This window comes from Anguilla rostrata, chromosome 7, assembly GCF_018555375.3.
Source record: "Anguilla rostrata isolate EN2019 chromosome 7, ASM1855537v3, whole genome shotgun sequence".
Classification (NCBI taxonomy): domain Eukaryota; kingdom Metazoa; phylum Chordata; class Actinopteri; order Anguilliformes; family Anguillidae; genus Anguilla; species Anguilla rostrata.
In genome coordinates this window covers 198,409-217,500 of record NC_057939.1, presented here as the reverse complement: position 1 = coordinate 217,500, position 19,092 = coordinate 198,409, and the positions used below count along the sequence as shown (strand labels likewise).

At 46.8% G+C, this 19,092-nt stretch overlaps 1 protein-coding gene and 1 pseudogene across 2 annotated transcripts in view; both read right to left on the bottom strand.

Annotated features, from left to right (window-relative positions):
- Positions 1–3,729, bottom strand: part of si:dkey-30c15.13 (uncharacterized protein LOC558731 homolog) — a 6,716-nt gene extending 2,987 nt beyond the window's left edge. Inside the window, exons 1-3 of one of the 2 annotated variants that reach the window (XM_064342134.1) lie at positions 2,440–3,726; positions 1,536–1,717; positions 267–377 (exon numbers count right to left, since the gene is read on the bottom strand). In XM_064342134.1, the coding sequence (XP_064198204.1) occupies positions 267–377; positions 1,536–1,697 (273 nt within the window). In that variant the 5' untranslated portion in view covers positions 1,698–1,717; positions 2,440–3,726. Of the gene's footprint in view, positions 1–266; positions 378–1,535; positions 1,718–2,439 lie in introns of both variants that reach the window. The other variant, XM_064342135.1, reaches the window with a different exon arrangement.
- Positions 3,730–4,720: 991 nt separating this feature from the next.
- On the bottom strand, positions 4,721–18,813 carry LOC135258675 (uncharacterized; annotated as a pseudogene).
- Between the last annotated feature and the right edge of the window lie 279 nt (positions 18,814–19,092).

The following is a 19,092-nucleotide window of genomic DNA, read 5'->3' as shown; positions in this document are numbered from 1 at the left end:
TGTTTCATTTTTTTAATTAGTCAAAATGGATTTTATCCTAAATTAATACTAATAAAACAATTACAATATATTGATGATAAATGGTAAATTGACTACTTAAAGCACATTACAGTCAATACCTCTCTCATTCACCCATTCACACACCAATGGCAAATTTATTATCTATTTTATGTATTAATAGTAAGTATGGTGATGATTACAAATTTTTTTCCCTCTGTACCAAAACACTTGCACTGTAAAGCCAATGTAATGGTTGCTCAACTCACAAACACTCCACACCAAACGGGCATTGTCATGGAGACGGAGCATCCAAAGTCCATACAGATGAAGGAGATGGTGGTCAGAACCGAGGCCAAAGCACTAAGCACCTGTACCACCTATAGCAGAAAATGGATCACCTGTAGTTTAGAACACCTGATGATTCACATTACTGTTCTATAGAACACTGAAGACTCACTCTACGCACACACACACACGCACACACTCAATTAATCAAGTTAATGTTGACCTTTCAGATTTGTCTGAGCCTACATCTGAAGGCACCCGTGACTCTCCAAGTACTGCTCCTAATACTGTTGTTACCAGGAACAGAGTTGCCCTTTTTTCTTTTTCTCAATTCACTTTGCGTGAGATACTTAGTGCTCTCCTTGTTATTGATACTAAGAAGTCCACTTTCCTGTATTATAGAACACTGAGGATTCACGTTGCTGTACTATAGAACACTGAGGATTCACGTTGCTGTACTATAGAACACTGAGGCTTCACTTTGCTGTACTATAGAACACTGAGGTCCCACTTTGCAGAACTATAGAACACTGAGGTCCCACTTTGTTGTACTATAGAACACTGAGGTCCCACTTTGCTGTACAATAGAACACTGAGGTCTCACTTTGCTGTACTATAGAACACTGAGGCCCCACTTTGCTGTACTATAGAACACTGAGGATTCACGTTGCTGTACTATAGAACACTGAGGTCCCACTTTGCAGAACTATAGAACACTGAGGCTTCATGTTGCTGTACTATAGAACACTGGGGTCCCACTTTGCTGTACTATAGAACACTGAGGTCCAACTTTGCTGTACAATAGAACACTGAGAACTCACTTTGTTGTACTATAGAACACAGAGGTCCCATTTTGCTGTACTATAGAACACTGATGATTCACGTTGCTGTTCTATAGAACACTGAGGTCCCACTTTACTGTACTATAGAACACTGATGATTCACGTTGCTGTACTATAGAACACAGGTCCCACTTTGCTGTACTATAGAACACTGAGGTCCCACTTTGCTGTACTATAGAACACTGAGGATTCACGTTGCTGTATTATAGAACACTGAGGTCCCACTTTGCTGTACTATAGAACACTGAGGCTTCACTTTGCAGTACTATAGAACACTGAGAACTCACTGTGTTGTACTATAGAACACTGAGAACTCACTTTGTTGTACTATAGAACACTAAGGACTCACCTCTATAGTACTCAAGATTGCTTACTCTCCTAAAACATGAGTAGGCGGGGCTTACTCACCCCAATGACCAGGAGGCGAGTGTTGACAATGGTTCTAAACCAGCGGGTGATGCGGGCATCCTTCAGCTGTTCAGGGGTGGGGTTTTCCGTCTCTGGGCGGAGCAGAGGGCGGTCTCTAAAGAACACTTGGTAAAGGCCCTCTGTGAACATGTTCTGGGTCATCTGGAAGTGGCAGAGATGTACTACGCACACGTACACACGCACGCACGCATGCATGCATGCACACACACATATACACGCACACACGCACGCACGCACACACACACGCGCAAGCACACATACACACGTGCGCACACACACACTAAACTTGTGAGTTTACATCATCCATCAAAGTAAAAATTGTGGCAGACTTTTTAATTCTGAATTAATTATTTTTATACTCTTAGAATTGCACAAATATGCACCCATTCAAACACATTTGGACATATTTATGGATAATTAACATTTAAACACACTGACACACATTGATTCATTCTGAAACACCAGTGTGTCATTCCACACCAAAAGACGTTCATACACACCAAAACACATTTATACATGCTGAAACACATTTATACATACTGAAACACATTTACATACACCAAAACATATGTACACACTCCAAAAAACATTTATACACACCAAACACATTTATACACACTGAAACACATTTACGCACACCAAACACATTTATACACACTGAAACGCATTTATACACATTGAAACACATTTATACATACTGAAACACATTTACACACACTGAAACACATTTATGCGCACCAAACACATTTACACATGCCAAAACACATTTATACACACTGAAACATTAATACAATGTTGGACATACATGCTTACACTCAGGCTTACTGAAATAATAAACTTGAACAGACATATTTAGATATGCCTGAGAATGCTGGAGACTTACCTTTTGTTGCCAACAGGAATCACTTGATAAAGACACACCTATTTCAAATTAAATAAAATTAAGCATGCTTCATTTAAAAGCAAAAGGCATAAACCAGGGCAGAAGAGAGAATAAGTTTACGCTTTCCTTCACGAAAATGAGACACACTTTCTCCCCGTGGAGTGTCAGCAAGACAGGTCGAAGTTCAGCTATTCTGTTTCTTTCAGTCTGACAAAGCTCTGAATCACTGCTTGTTTGTGTTGCAGTGATTGGCCAGATCATTTGTGCTGGGCTGCGATTGGCTATAAGCGCTACAGGTTGTGACAGAGTAGCAGCCATTTGTAAGAGTGCAATTTGAGAATGGAATACATTCATACTTTAGGTAATGTGACCCTCGTCAAAGTGAAAGTTCTGCAGTTATTATACTGGGACAGCTGCAGGAATGCTGCTGCAGTCACTGTTCTCTCTGCTTCAAATGTTATCTATAATTTTTCCATAAAAACTCACTTATGATGATGACGGCAAGTGATAACTAGTAAGCTTAAAGGGGAATTCCCTGCCAGGTTTTTCTTTTATTCATAGAAGAGCAGCTGTCCTCCTGATTAAAATGGGCTCTCAGCTAACTCTCTGAGAGTGCAGAGATATCGCCCCAAGCTACTGCTCCAGGCACCTGATTTACTGTGGACTAAAACAGGAGGGCGTCAGACAACGGCAGTCACAGGTTGCCACACCTACTGAATACAAACGTAGGGGCTGGGTGTTGCTACTGGGCCTGGAAGCCATTCTACTCACAAGCAAGCTAGCCACTAAAGAAAGAAAATCTAGGTTTATGGAGTTCATTTTATTTTTGTGTTTAAGTTCTACTGAAAAGAACCTGCTACCACAAGACAAGGGGAGAGAAAACAATGGCTGACTGAAATTGGGAATGTAACCCTAAAATTAAATACCTTGCAGACACTCCTGAGACACAGAGCATGTGTGAGTGTGTCAGGCACTACTCCTGAGACACAGAGCATGTGTGAGTGTGCAAGGCACTACTCCTGAGACACACAGAGTGTGTGAGTGTGTCAGGCACTACTCCTGAGACACAGAGCATGTGTGAGTGTGTCAGGCACTACTCCTGAGACACAGAGCATGTGTGAGTGTGCAAGGCACTACTCCTGAGACACACAGAGTGTGTGAGTGTGTCAGGCACTACTCCTGAGACACAGAGAGTGTGTGAGTGTGTCAGGCACTACTCCTGAGACACACAGAGCGTGTGAGTGTGTCAGGCACTACTCCTGAGACACAGAGCATGTGTGAGTGTGCAAGGCACTACTCCTGAGACACACAGAGCGTGTGAGTGTGTCAGGCACTACTCCTGAGACACAGAGAGTGTGTGAGTGTGTCAGGCACTACTCCTGAGACACAGAGAGTGTGTGAGTGTGTCAGGCACTACTCCTGAGACACACAGAGCGTGTGAGTGTGTCAGGCACTACTCCTGAGACACAGAGCATGTGAGTGTGTCAGGCACTACTCCTGAGACACAGAGCATGTGAGTGTGTCAGGCACTACTCCTGAGACACAGAGCGTGTGTGAGTGTGTCAGGCACTACTCCTGAGACACACAGAGCGTGTGAGTGTGTCAGGCACTACTCCTGAGACACACAGAGCGTGTGAGTGTGTCAGGCACTACTCCTGAGACACATAGAGCGTGTGAGTGTGTCAGGCACTACTCCTGAGACACAGAGAGTGTGTGAGTGTGTCAGGCACTACTCCTGAGACACACAGAGCGTGTGAGTGTGTCAGGCACTACTCCTGAGACACACAGAGCGTGTGAGTGTGTCAGGCACTACTCCTGAGACACAGAGAGTGTGTGAGTGTGTCAGGCACTACTCCTGAGACACACAGAGTGTGTGAGTGTGTCAGGCACTACTCCTGAGACACACAGAGCGTGTGAGTGTGTCAGGCACTACTCCTGAGACACACAGTGTGTGAGTGTGTCAGGCACTACTCCTGAGACACACAGTGTGTGAGTGTGTCAGGCACTACTCCTGAGACACACAGAGCGTGTGAGTGTGTCAGGCACTACTCCTGAGACACACAGAGCGTTTGAGTGTGTAAAGCTCTTTCACCCAGGTGCTTATGAGCAGACCATTCAGGCTAGACTACAGAGCACACACAGCGACCATCTGTTAGCTCAACACGCCTTTCAGCTAGTATGGGAGGCTGGGGGGGAGGCATCTCCAAACTGCAAAACATGTGGCACAGAACAGTATGCCTCTCCCCAACACCAACTGATCTCAAAATGAACAGGAATCACATTTACCCAAGCACATTTTTATTATTAACCAACACCACTGGAGTTCACAAGTTTTAAAACAATTAATATTTGACTGAATAAGCATTGGATGATCACTGATGGACCGATGAGAAGAACAGGGGACAGAGAGGGAGAGAGGGAGAGGGAGGGAGGGACAGGCAGAGAGAGCAAGGGAGAGGGAAGGAGGGACAGAGAGGGAGGGAGAGGGAGGGAGGGACAGAGAATGAGAAAGGGAGGAACAGATATGAAGAGCAAGGGAGAGGGACAGAGAGTGAGAAAGGGAGGAAACAGAGAGGGAGAGGAAGGGAGGGACAGAGAGGGAGGAAGAGAGAGGGAAATAGAGGGAGAGAACAGAGGGAGAGCAAGAGACTCACATTCCTACGATCTGCTCCCTCTCCTAAAAGACCAGGTGAGGACTGGGTCCGTCACCTGAGCTCCCGGCACAAGCCTTCCTTATCTCACAGGTTTTCTCAGAGCCAGTTCTTTAACAGTGGAGACTGATCTGCACAGTCACATCCTGATCTTCCACCTCCTGCTCCTCCTCCTCCTCTTCCTCCTCACCTTCCTCCTCCTGCTGCTCCTCTTCCTCTACCCCTCTAGATGGGCCAGTTTTCCTGGGTCAGATGCCAGAGCAGGGTCCGGGTCCTCCTCCTCCTCCTCCTCCTCCTCCTCCTCCTCTTCCTCCAGCTCGATGCCATCCATGGTCTTCTGCAGGTCTGTCTTAATGCGGTTCAGCTCCAGGAGGCCGTTCTGCAGATCTCGGCACACCTCGCGGATTTTGGCGGCGAACTGGGTCTTAGCACCCTTGCGCAGCTCGTGGGAGTCCTTGGCGAGGAAGAAGAGGTCGAGTGCGAGGAAGAGGCCGGACATGACGCCGGTGGTGACGCTGATGGCCTGCGCGGCCTTGGCGGCTCCGCCTGCCACGCTGAACACCTGCACGGTGCTAATGAGGTTCTCAGTGTTAATCATGAGCGCCTTGCCTGCTCGGCCCCCCTCCTTCATCACGTGCCGCACGTTCTGATTCATCGCGCGCTTCGACACCGTCTCCTTATACTGCTCAAAATTCCACTGCTCCAGCGCGTCCATCCCCTCCTACGGGGGGGGGGGGGGGGGGAGAAGACTCAGCAAGTTATATTAGGAATATTATGTATTTGTGTGTGTGTGTGTGTGTGTGTGTGTGTGCATGCATGTGTGACAGTGTGTGTGCACACGTGTGTGTGTGTGTACGTGCATGTGCGTGTGTGTGCGCGCGTGTGTGTGTGCGTGTGTGTGTGCGTGCGTGTATGCTCATATCTTGCATTATAAAGCTCATTGTTTTATAGAGCACATGGCCATTCACAAAGCAGGACGCTGCAAACAGACACAAACCAGAGCACACCTGCACAAACTCCAGGCACTCCTTGATGTCCTTCATCTCCTCCTGGTATCCCTCAATCATGCTCTCCACCTTCTTGCGGTCCATGTTGGAGTGGACCGTGTCCGTGATGTTTGCAGAGGCAGAGGTGAGCCCCCCGGCTGTTGCCACACCGATGCCCACAGCTGTGACGATGATGGAGGTTCCAAAGGTGAAGGGCGCGAGGATGAGGCCGGTGATGGTGGTCACACTGCCGGCAACGCTGGCCACGCCCCCTCCCACGCTGGCGGTCACTGTGCGCTTGTGGAAGCTGTCGGCGGCGTCGGCCAGAGCGAGCAGCTCCAGGATACGCTGCTGCAGCGACGCGCCACGCTGGTTAAACAGCCGAACAAACAGCCGAGCCGCCATGAACACACGGTCTGCAGCCTGCTCTGCGGCCCTAGGAAAGAGACCAGAGAGACACTCAACACTGAGACACTCAACCCTGAGAGACCAGAGAAACACTCAACCCTGAGAGACCACAGAGACACTCAACCTTGAGAGACCAGAGAGACACTCACCCCTGAGAGACCAGAGAGAGACACTCAACCCTGAAAGACCAGAGACACTCAACCCTGAGAGACCAGAGAGACACTCAACTGTGAGAGACCAGAGAGACACTCAACACTGAGAGACCAGAGAGACACTCAACACTGAAAGACCAGAGACACTCAACACTGAGACCAGAGAGACACTCAACCCTGAAAGACCAGAGAGACACTCAACACTGAGAGACCAGAGAGACACTCAACACTGAGACCAGAGAGACACTCAACACTGAGAGACCAGAGAGACACTCAACCTTGAGACACTCAACCCTGAGAGACCAGAGAGACACTCAACAGAGACCATAGAGACACTCAACCCTGAGAGACCAGAGAGACACTCAACCTTGAGACACTCAACCCTGAGAGACCAGAGAGACACTCAACCCAGAGAGACCAGAGAGACACTCAACCCCGAGAGACCAGAGAGACACTCAACCGTGAGAGACCAGAGAGACACTCAACACTGAGAGACCAGAGAGACACTCAACCCTGAGAGACCAGAGGGACACTCAACTGTGAGAGACCAGAGAGACACTCAATCTTGAGACACTCAACCCTGAAAGACCAGAGAGACACTCAACCCAGAGAGACCAGAGAGACACTCAACCTTGAGACACTCAACCCTGAAAGACCAGAGAGACACTCAACCCAGAGAGACACTCAACACTGAGAGACCAGAGAGACACTCAACCTTGAGACACTCAACCCTGAAAGACCAGAGAGACACTCAACCCTGAGAGACCAGAGAGACACTCAACCTTGAGACACTCAACCCTGAAAGACCAGAGAGACACTCAACCCAGAGAGACACTCAACACTGAGAGACCAGAGAGACACTCAACCCTGAGAGACCAGAGAGACACTCAACCTTGAGACACTCAACCCTGAAAGACCAGAGAGACACTCAACCCAGAGAGACCAGAGAGACACTCAACCCAGAGAGACCAGAGAGACACTCACCCCTGAGAGACCAGAGAGAGACACTCAACCTGAAAGACCAGAGAGACACTCAACCCAGAGAGACACTCAACACTGAGAGACCAGAGAGACACTCAACCTTGAGACACTCAACCCTGAAAGACCAGAGAGACACTCAACCCAGAGAGACACTCAACCCTGAAAGACCAGAGAGACACTCAACCCTGAGAGACCAGAGAGACACTCAACCTTGAGACACTCAACCCTGAAAGACCAGAGAGACACTCAACCCAGAGAGACACTCAACACTGAGAGACCAGAGAGACACTCAACCCTGAGAGACCAGAGAGACACTACGAACACACACCTGAGAGACCAGAGAGACACTCAACCTGAGAGAACTCACCAGAGAGACAACCTCAACCCTGAGAGACCAGAGAGCACTCAACCCTGAGAGACCAGAGAGACACTCACACTGAGAGACCAGAGAGACACTCAACAACCTCACAAAGACCAGAGAGACACTCAACCCTGAGAGACCAGAGAGACACTCAACTGTGAGAGACCAGAGAGACACTCAACCAGAGACACTCAACACTGAGAGACCAGAGAGACACAACCCTGAGAGACCAGAGAGACACTCAACCTTGAGACACTCAACCCTGAAAGACCAGAGAGACACTCAACCCAGAGAGACACTCAACACTGAGAGACCAGAGAGACACTCAACCCAGAAAGAGAGATCTGAGAGAAATGGCAATGACTGACACACACTCAGAGTACCACTGAGATTATTATGCTGGTGAAAGGAATGGGAGGCAGGAGTGATGTTGTGAGACAGGCAGACAGTCAGTCAGTCAGTTAGTCAGACAGACAGATGAACTCACAGTTCCTCATCTTCCTGAAACTCTGGGGATTCGTTCCACTGGCTCCAGCCTGTTCACACAGAGCAGACGGAGCGGTTCATTTCTGCAGTGACCTCACAGGCGTATCTGCAGTGACCTCACAGGCGTATCTGCCATAACTGAGGAGCGCCTGCCTGTTCCTGCCTGCTGCTGATCAGATCTGAGCACAACTGTATTACACACACGCACAGGCAAGCGCATGCGCACGCACACACACATGCAGACATGCAAGCGCCTGCGCACGCACAAGCAAACGCACGCGCACACAAGCACACACGCACCTTCAACTGTCCTCCACCACTGCATGAGAGTGTCTTCCTCCTGGAAATAAGAGTTTCTTTTAAACAACAAATTTCACCTCTAAATCCCCCCAATTTCACCTCAACAGCAGTAAGGAAGTGAGAGCAAAACACACCTCACTATCCAAAACATCTCCTTCATTGTGCAAAGGGGCCATCTCCAGATCCTGGATCTCAACAGAACTGTCCTGTAAAACACACACACGTGCACGCACGCACGCACACACGCACGCACGCATGCACACACACAGGTTGTTGTAATTAAGCAATGACATGGTAGGAGTGGTTGGTTGTTACTGGGTAGTGATATGGTAGGAGTGGTTGGTAGTTACTGGGCGGTGATATGGTATGAGTGGTTGGTAGTTACTGGGCAGTGATATGGTAGGAGTGGTTAGTTGTTACTGGGCAGTGATATGGTAGGAGTGGTTGGTTGTTACTGGGCAGTGATATGGTAGGAGTGGTTGGTTGTTACTGGGCAGTGATATGGTAGGAGTGGTTGGTTGTTACTGGGTAGTGATATGGTAGGAGTGGTTGGTCGGTAGTTGGTTGTTACTGGGCAGTGATATGGTAGGAGTGGTTGGTTGTTACTGGGTAGTGATATGGTAGGAGTGGTTGGTAGTTACTGGGCGGTGATATGGTATGAGTGGTTGGTTGTTACTGGGTAGTGATATGGTAGGAGTGGTTGGTAGTTACTGGGCAGTGATATGGTAGGAGTGGTTGGTTGTTACTGGGCAGTGATATGGTAGGAGTGGTTGGTAGTTACTGGGCAGTGATATGGTAGGAGTGGTTGGTAGTTACATTACATTACAGGCATTTAACTTATCCAGAGCAACTTACACAACTTTTACATAGCATTTTACATTGTATCCATTTATACAGCTGGATATATACTGAAGCAATTCCGGTTAAGTACCTTGCTCAAGGGTATAACGGCAGTGTCCTACCCGGGAATCGAACCTGCGAACTTTCGGTTACAAGCCCAGTTCCTTACCCACTGTGCTACACTCCGTCACTGTGCTAGTTACTGGGCAGTGATATGGTAGGAGTGGTTGTTTGTTACTGGGCAGTGATATGGCAGGAGTGGTTGGTTGTAATTGGGGAGTGATGTGTTTGGAGTGAGGGTTGTTATTGGGCAGTGATGTGGTAGGAGTGGGTGGGACATGTTTGGGTTTGTCCTCTATTGTCAATGCCTCCCTTGCCTCTGGCTATGTTCCCTCCCATTTTAAGATGGCTTGCGTTATCCCACTCCTTAAGAAACCTACCTCAGTCTCCTCTGATGAGGGATAATGAACTATCAACCCGTATCACTTCTACCTTTTTTGTCCAAAACCCTTGAGCGAGCAGTGCTTAAACAACTAGCCTCCTTTCTCCATCAGAACAACCTGCTTGACCCTCACCAGTCTGGCTTCCAATCTGGGCACTCAACAGACACTGCCCTCCTGGGTGTGATAGAGGCACCTGCCACTGCAAGAGCCTCACGCCTCTCCTCTGTCCTGATCCTCCTTGACCTGTCTGCAGCATTCAATATAGTCAACCACAAACTAATCCTCTCCACCTTGGCTGAGATGGGCATTGCTGGGACTGCCCTGTCTTGGTTTGCTTCCTATCTTGCAGATAGGTCCTACCAGGTCACCTGGATGGGGTCCACCTCTGCTCCTCATCCCCTTGTTACAGGTGTCCCACAGGGATCTGTACTGGGTCTTCTGCTGTTCCTATTATACACCAAATCTCTTGGTTCAGTAATTAATTCACATGGCTTCTCCTATCACTGTTATGCAGTTGACATGCAACTCTTCTTCTCTTTCCCCCCCTCTGCCTTATAGGTTCGTTCAGATATCTCCTGTACAACATCAGGAGGATTCGACCATACCGGACTACACACTCCACCCAGCTGCTTGTCCAGGCTATGGTGACCTCCCATCTTGACTACTGCAACTCACTCCTTGCAAGCCTGCCAGCTTGTGCCATACATACAGCCACTACAAATGATTAAAATGCTGCTGCATGACTTGTCTTCAACCTTCCCAAGTTCTCTCACATCACTCCTCTGCTGAGCTCACTCCACTGGCTACCGGTCACTGCCAGGATCAGGTTCAAAGTCCTGACCCTCACCTACACTGCAGCCAACAGGACTGCCCCTGTCTACTTACAGGACATGATTCAGTTCTGTACGTCGCTTTGGATAAAAGCATCTGCCAAATAAATGTAAAGTAATGTAATGTAATAGAACATACCTGCAGCAAGGACTCCTCTGTCTCCCCCCCAGCCTCGTGCTCAGAGTCCTGCCAAAAGAGAGCAGCAAAGCACCACCTGAGCTACCTCCATACACTACACCTGAGTCACCTCCATACACTACACCTGAGTTATCTCCATACACTACACCTGAGTTGCCTCCATACACTACACCTGAGTTACCTCCATACACGACATGAGTTACCTCCATACACGACATGAGTTATCTCCATACACTGCACCTGAGTTACCTCCATACACTACACCTGAGTTATCTCCATACATTACACCTGAATTATCTCCATACATTACACCCGAGTTATCTCAACACACTACACCAGAGTTTTTTCCTGTGTGTGTGTAAGTGAGTTCTACCACAATGGGTTAGAGTAATGGGTGTGTGTGTGTGTGTTAGTGACTTCTAACTCACTGGGTTAGAGTAATGGGTGTGTGTGTGTGTGTTAGTGACTTCTAACTCACTGGGTTAGAGTAATGGGTGTGTGCATGTGCGTGTTAGTGAGGTCCAAATCACTGAGTTAAGAGTAATGGATGTGTGTTTAAGCTTGGCCCTGGTGCACAGTGATGTTTAAATTATCGTGGTTAGGGGACTGGGTAGTTGGGGAATATATTAAACCTCAGTTTCTTCTGTAAAAGTATTCAGCTGGATATAAATGGGTTGTATGTAAAAATGTAATATGGGAAAGTTGCTTATGTGTGTGCTGTCAGGGCTGGCCTGTGGCATAAACGGTCCATGCGGTTGTTCAGGGCCACCCCCCCACCCCCCCGCTCGACAGAATCCAAAAGCACCCCCTTTGCTCCAACAGATTTTCTTAGGGCCAGCAAAATCCTAGTGCCGGCTCTGTGTGCGGTAACAGTAAGAATGTGCCTTATGATACATTCTCGCTGCTTTCCAGCAAGCAACAGAGCTGTACGGGTGTGTTACCTTTCCTGCAGAGCGAAAGAGAGCACCAGGTAGAATCCTTCTGATTCTAAAGGTCACCTTCAGGGAAACATTGGTAAGAGCTCAACCGTGAAACATACTCAACCATACCCGCACACACACACCCACACACACTCACTAACTCACACACACACACACACGTGCACACACACACACACATCCTCACAAACACACACACACACACACACCTGCAACTGCACACACACACACCCGGACATGCACCCACACACGCACACGCAAACACACACGCGCATCCGCACCCGCATACGCACACGCACACACACCCACACACGCAAACACACATGCGCATCCGCACCCGCATACACACACGCACACACATATGCATTTGCACATGCACACGCTCACACACCAACACATGCACATGCACACGCACACACACCAGTACATGCACACGCACACACACCAGCACATGCACATGCAGACTCACCCGCACCCTATTTATTTGGTAGATGTTTTTTTGACAAAGCCCCTTACAGGTGAGTACATACAGAGGGGTACAAATATAAAGGTGTTCATGAAACCTTTGATAAATAAAGAATTGTGACACACCCCTTTCTTCTTTCTGATTGGTTGGTCACTGCCTCCTTGATTACCCTCAGGTTCTCTGTTGTTGGCCAACTGAAATAGTGAGTTCACATATAATATAACTGTATATAGCACATAACAATAACACACAAAAACCTTTCAAGAAATCCCTCATCATCACTACTAAGCATACACAAATCCTGTACCAACAGCAGACACATTCAGAGAAATAATTGTAAGAGACCAACCATGAACCAGAGTCACCTACACCCGCACACACACACGCACCCACACCCTCACACGCACGCACCCTCACACTCTTAAGTCTAACCTTTGACCCTAACCGCCCCCCGCCCAATCCAGCGAAAGCACCACCACCAGGGAGAACACAGACAGTCACCATGGAGACCACAGTCGTTACCTGTGTATTGTTGTTATCTGTGAGACTGTCACTGCTGGTAGATAGATCACTGTTCACAACCTGAGAGAGAGGGAGGGAGAAATTATGTATAAAAAGACAAATACATGCAAAAATATATACAACATACAAGCAACATTAGTGGATTGTGTTTAAATTTTCTGGAAAATGAAACAGATTTTCAAATCACAGTAACTTTGTGTTTCTCTAAGAATCACTGTCCTTAATAGCAACAGATGAACAGAGGTCAAATGGAACCCTGCGGCCTTCAAGCAGCTGATATCACAACAAGCACTGCAGATATCACCACAGGCTTTGCTGAGCAGCTGATATCACCACAGACTTTGCTGAGCTGCTGATATCACCACAGGCACTGCTGAGCTGATTGTCATTTAAATGAAAAATCTTCCTGTCAGAGGTGAGTGTACCTGTGTTAGGGCTGAGTGTACCTGTGTTAGAGGTGAGTGTACCTGTGTCAGAGGTGAGTGTACCTGTGTTAAGAGTGAGCGTACCTGTGAAGCAGATCTGAAAGGATTGACCTTCTGCATCACTCCTTTGAACACACCAGGCTTCTGAAAGAGACCAATACTGCTATTAAAATCACATCATAATTAATATACAATATGCACATGCAAAGAAACACACAAGCACAAACTCTCTAACACACACACACACACAGGCACATGCACAGAAACACACATGCAAGCAAACACACGCACGGACACAGACACACACACCACACACAGACACAGAGACAGACACACAGACACACATACGCACACACACCACACACAGACACAGAGACAGACACACACACACACACCTGTTTATTTCCAGCTGGCCTCTCTGCATGGTCATTGCCTCCTTGTTCCACCTTGGAGACCAAAGGACAGAAATTAATAAAACGTGTGCGTGTGTGGGTGTGGGTGTGTATGTGTGTGTATGTGTGTGTGCGTGTGTGTGTGTATGTGCGTGTGCGCACGTGTGTATGTGAGAGGTTGTAGGGACCCTCAGCCACAGTTAATCACCATACACATGCAAGGAGTGACAGAGGTGAGTGTACCTGTGTTAGGAGGGAGTGTACCTGTGTTAGAACTGAGTGTACCTGTGTTAGAAGTGAGTGTATCTGTGTTAGACGTGAGTGTACCTGTGTTAGGAGGGAGTGTACCTGTGTTAGGGCTTAGTGTATCTGTGTTAGACATGAGTGTGCCTGTGTTAGGGGTTAGTGTATCTGTGCCAGAGGTGAGTGTACTTGTGTTAGGAGTGAGTATTCCTGTGTCATAGGTGAGTGTACCTGTGTTAAGAGTGAGTGTACCTATATCAGAGGTGAGCGTACCTGTGTTAGGGCTGAGTGTACCTGTGTCAGAGGTGAGTGTACCTGTGTTAAGAGTGAGTGTACCTGTGAAGCAGATCTGAAAGGATTGACCTTCTGCATCACTCCTTTGAACACACCAGGCTTCTGAAAGAGACCAATACTGCTATTAAAATCACATCATAATTAATATACAATATGCACATGCACAGAAACACAGAAGCACAAACTCTCACATACACACACAGACACGCACACACACAATCACACAGGCACATGCACACACATTCACAGAAACACACACCAGCACAAACTCTCACATACACACACACACACAAGCACAAGCACAAACACACATTCTCACATACACAAACACACACGCATGCACGCACACATGCGCGCACACACACACACACACACAGACTCACCTGTTTATTGTCAGACACTTGTTTCTCATTGGCATTGTCTGATGTTTCTTCAGAAGACTGGAAATAAGAGAGAAGGAGAGAAGGGGAGAGATAGAGACAGAGCAGGAGGGAAAGGGGGAGAGATAGAGAAAGAGCAGGAGGGAAAGGGGGAGAGATAGAGGGAGGGAGTGGGGCAGAGAGAGAGGGGCAGAGAGGGAGAGAGGAGGGAGGGAAAGGGAGAGAGAGAGGGGCAGAGAGGGAGAGAGGAGGAAGGGAAAGGGGGAGAGAGAGAGGGGCAGAGAGAGAGAGAGGAGGGAGGGAAAGGGGGAGAGAGAGAGTGGTAGGGAAGAAGGAAGGTACGTTATGGCAACAAAGGAAAACTTCATTACAAAAATTACTGATGGGAAAATCATGGACTGAGAAAGGTAAAGACCACAGAAACACAATGTAACTCCACAGCCATTAAATACTAAATGTTCCAGTCCCCATACAGAGCAGGTTCTGCTCCGTGTTCTGGTTCAGAAGGGCTGCTGAATCAACATGGACCCTTATTTTACACTAAACATGAGCCACTCATATTACAACCTTTAGAGGAACAAATATATCATTCAAAGAGAGAACAAAAATTCACAACTGAAAATGATTCTTCTCTGTCTGTTACCTGAGCAGCAGACCTGCTGAAGGGATTAACCTTCTGTACAATCCTCTTCATACCCAAGATCTGTGAAACATACACACAAAAACACATACATGCACAAGAACACCAAACATACACACCATACACACAAACACGCACACACACAATTACTTCAGGAGTGCAAACTGACTTCTTTGATACAAAAAACACAAAGAAACAAAAGTTACCTTGAAACAACAAACACACAATAATTCAAAAATGCATGGTTTATAAATGACAACTTCACGTTAATCCGACATTCTGCTCAGCATCTGAGGTACACAAAACAGTTGATTGCAGACAGACAGATGGTCAGACAGACAGACAAACAAATGGTCAGATGGTCAGATAGACAGACAGACGGTCCAACAGACAGACAGATGGGCAGGCAGACAGACAAACGGTCAGGCAGACAAACAGATGGTCATACAGACAGACAGATGGTCAGACAGACAAACAGATGGTCAGACACAGACAGACAGATGGTCAGAGAGACAGATAGATGGTCAGACACAGACAGATAGACAGTCAGACAGACAGATAGATGGTCAGACAGACGGTCAGACAGACAGATAGATAGTCAGAGAGAGAGACATCCTCACCTTGTTGGACGGCTGTTCACTTGAATCAATGTTGCTCTGAAAATACATTTAACATATTTAACTGAAACACATATGAATATGTCAATATGTGTGAGAGAGAGAGCGAGCGTGTGAGAAAGACTGTCTGTGTGTGAGTTTGTGTGTGTGCGAGATTGTGTGTGTGTGTGTTCGAGAGAGAGACTGTGTGTGAGATTGTGTGTGCGAGATTGCGTGTGTGTGTGTGTGTGTGTGTGTGTGAGAGAGATATACTGTGTGTGTGTTTGAGAGAGAGACTGTGTATGTGTGAGATTGTGTGTGTGAGATTGCGTGTGTGTGTGTTTGTGTGAGAGAGACTGCGTATGTGTGAGATTGTATGTGTGTGTGTGAGAGAGATTGTGTATGTGTGAGATTGTGTCTGTATGTGCGTGAGAGACAGACTGTGTGTGTGTGAGATTGTGTGTGTGTATGTGAGATTGCATGTGCGTGAGTGTGCATAGGATACAATACGATGCAATACTACTTTATTGTCCGATTACTCCAAAATTTGTCTTGCATCATCGTGCGAACAGTTCCGTATAATCACAAAGACAAGCACAGTACTAAAAAAGACATTAAAAAGAAATACATCTTAATACAATTAAATATTTTTTTAAATAACAAAAATTAAATAAATAAATACACACCCAAGTACTTATAAGATGATACTCGTTTAGTCCTCCGACTATGAACCGCCACTGGAGGGTACTCATCCTGTAGTAGGCCAAAAATTATTTCCTCTGTCTTTTCTGTATTTACTATGAACAAGTTCTTATCACACCAATCAATGAGCCTATCCACTGCTTCTAGGTAGCAGTTTGGTTCTGTCTCAGAGCGGAATCATCACAATACTTAATAATGAAATTATTTGTTGTAGAAGTGACATGCATGTGTGAGACCGTGTGTGATTGTGCCCATGCAAGTGTGTGTGTGTGACAGAGATAATGTGTGTGAGCGTGTGTGTGTGCGCACATATACAGTATGTGTGTGTGAGATTTTGTGTGTGACTGTGTGCACACGTGATTGGTGTGTGTGTGTGTGTGTGAATGTGCGCGTGTACACGTGAGAATGTGTGCATGTGCACATGGATGTGTGAGTGTGCGTGTGTGTGTGGTACCTGGGTGTCATCTGGCACCTGCTGTTTGTTCAGGCTGTGTCGAATGGGATTGTTCAGATCCTTTTGTACAACAAACAGTAAAGAACAGAGTCAGACCCAAACTGAATGCCTGAATAAGGACAGCAAACACTTCCTGCTCTGTTAGAACAGCGCAAACACTCCCTGCTGCATTAGAACAGCACACACACTCCCTGCTCTGTTAGAACAGCACAAACACTCCCTGCTGCATTAGAACAGCACACACACTCCCTGCTCTGTTAGAACAGCACAAACACTCCCTGCTGCATTAGAACAGCACACACACTCCCTGCTCTGTTAGAACAGCACAAACACTCCCTGCTCTGTTAGAACAGCACAAACACTTCCTGCTCTGTTAGAACAGTGCAAACACTCCCTGCTCTGTTAGAACAGTGCAAACACTCCCTGCTGCATTAGAACAGCACAAACACTACATGCTCTGTTCGAACAGCACAAACACTCCCTGCTGCATTAGAACAGCACAAACACTCCCTGCTTTATTAAAATAACACAAGAATTCACCCAGCATTCCTTTCCAGATACCTGCAGAGAGACTTTACTTAAGCGCGCGCACACACACACACACCTCAACACTTGGTCTTGGTGGAACCACCGGAGTTCTCTGCATTTTGGCTCTCCTGCAAGTTAGAAGCATAAAGTCAGACAGAGCAGTGATGCTCCCTCCAGCAATGCACACTACACACACACACTCTCTCTCTCTCTCTAACACACACACAAACTCATTCTCTCTCTCTCTCTCTCTCTCACACACACACACACACACACACACACATATTCCTTCTCTCTCACACACAATAGTTTAAATGTAACTGTCAGTAGCGGCCGTCGAGAGGAGGTCTAGTCCTTACTTTCTTTTTGCTTATATTTTAATTCACATAAACATATGTTCCGAGACGTTCCTTAGTCGTTATTGAGAGTAGTCGTGCTAACGATGCACCAGACTTCTAGGATTTTCATTTTGCAATCACAGAAAAATATTTAAAATAGAAAAAAGATGGGTCTACCTTTTCGCGTCCGTGGTTTCCGGCTGCTTACTGTAGATTATTTACTTCCAATCTTTTACTGATTATTTTAATCACTTTTCTTTAGCACAAGCATAATGGGACACACTGCAACTAGTAGAAACCGTCCGTATCGGTATTTAACAGCTGGAATAACTCACTCCCTCCCCGCGAGTTGTAGAACTAGTTCGGCGAGGTGCGCATCTCGTGTTTGGTCAGTCTAGATACGCCCTGGTTTATCCGAGGGACACGTTCCCCCTAGGAAGCCTCGGGTTTTATTGTTTTGGTGTTCTTTCCCTGAAAAGAGGAATCTAGCTAGAAACCCGAAACTTTGGCGAACACGCCTCCCTTCGTGTCCACCCGTGTGATACCGAGTTCCTTTCTTCCCTCTCGGTGTCTCGCATAGCCTTTAGGCAACCTGCGAAATGGGCGTGGTTAGCTGCAGTTACCTGCGTGTGGATGGAAATTTACAACTACCAGAATCACTGCCTGTAACTCTGCAGCACAAGACTGTTTCCAAATTACCGAAGGAATCCGCCTAGTACAAAATACATGTGTACAAATACCATTGATTGATTTAGAATAACCGGCAAGTCGAAATGCTGTTTGACTATCTCATTTACGCCCAAATGCAATCAGCCGAAAAGAACGCCACTCTCAAACCCTTCTTTCGTGTCCTCCAGCGCCGACAGTGGCCTCCAAAATTATTACCACACTTAAAAAAAGATAACCAACAATCTGTAAAAAAACAAAAAAACAAACAAAAAAAAAAATCAATTAATACATTTTTTTAAAAACATTAGTGTCAAATATATTGGAACCACTGTTAACATTACCCTCCCCTGCAAGGATAAAATAGTCATTTTGTATAGTGTTTGAAAATGGTGAATCTAGCCTATTATTGGGGATCTTTGGTCATTCTCTATCAAATCCTTCAAAATCCTTCAGATCTGTCGGTCAGCACATGCGCGCTGTCTGTGGAGT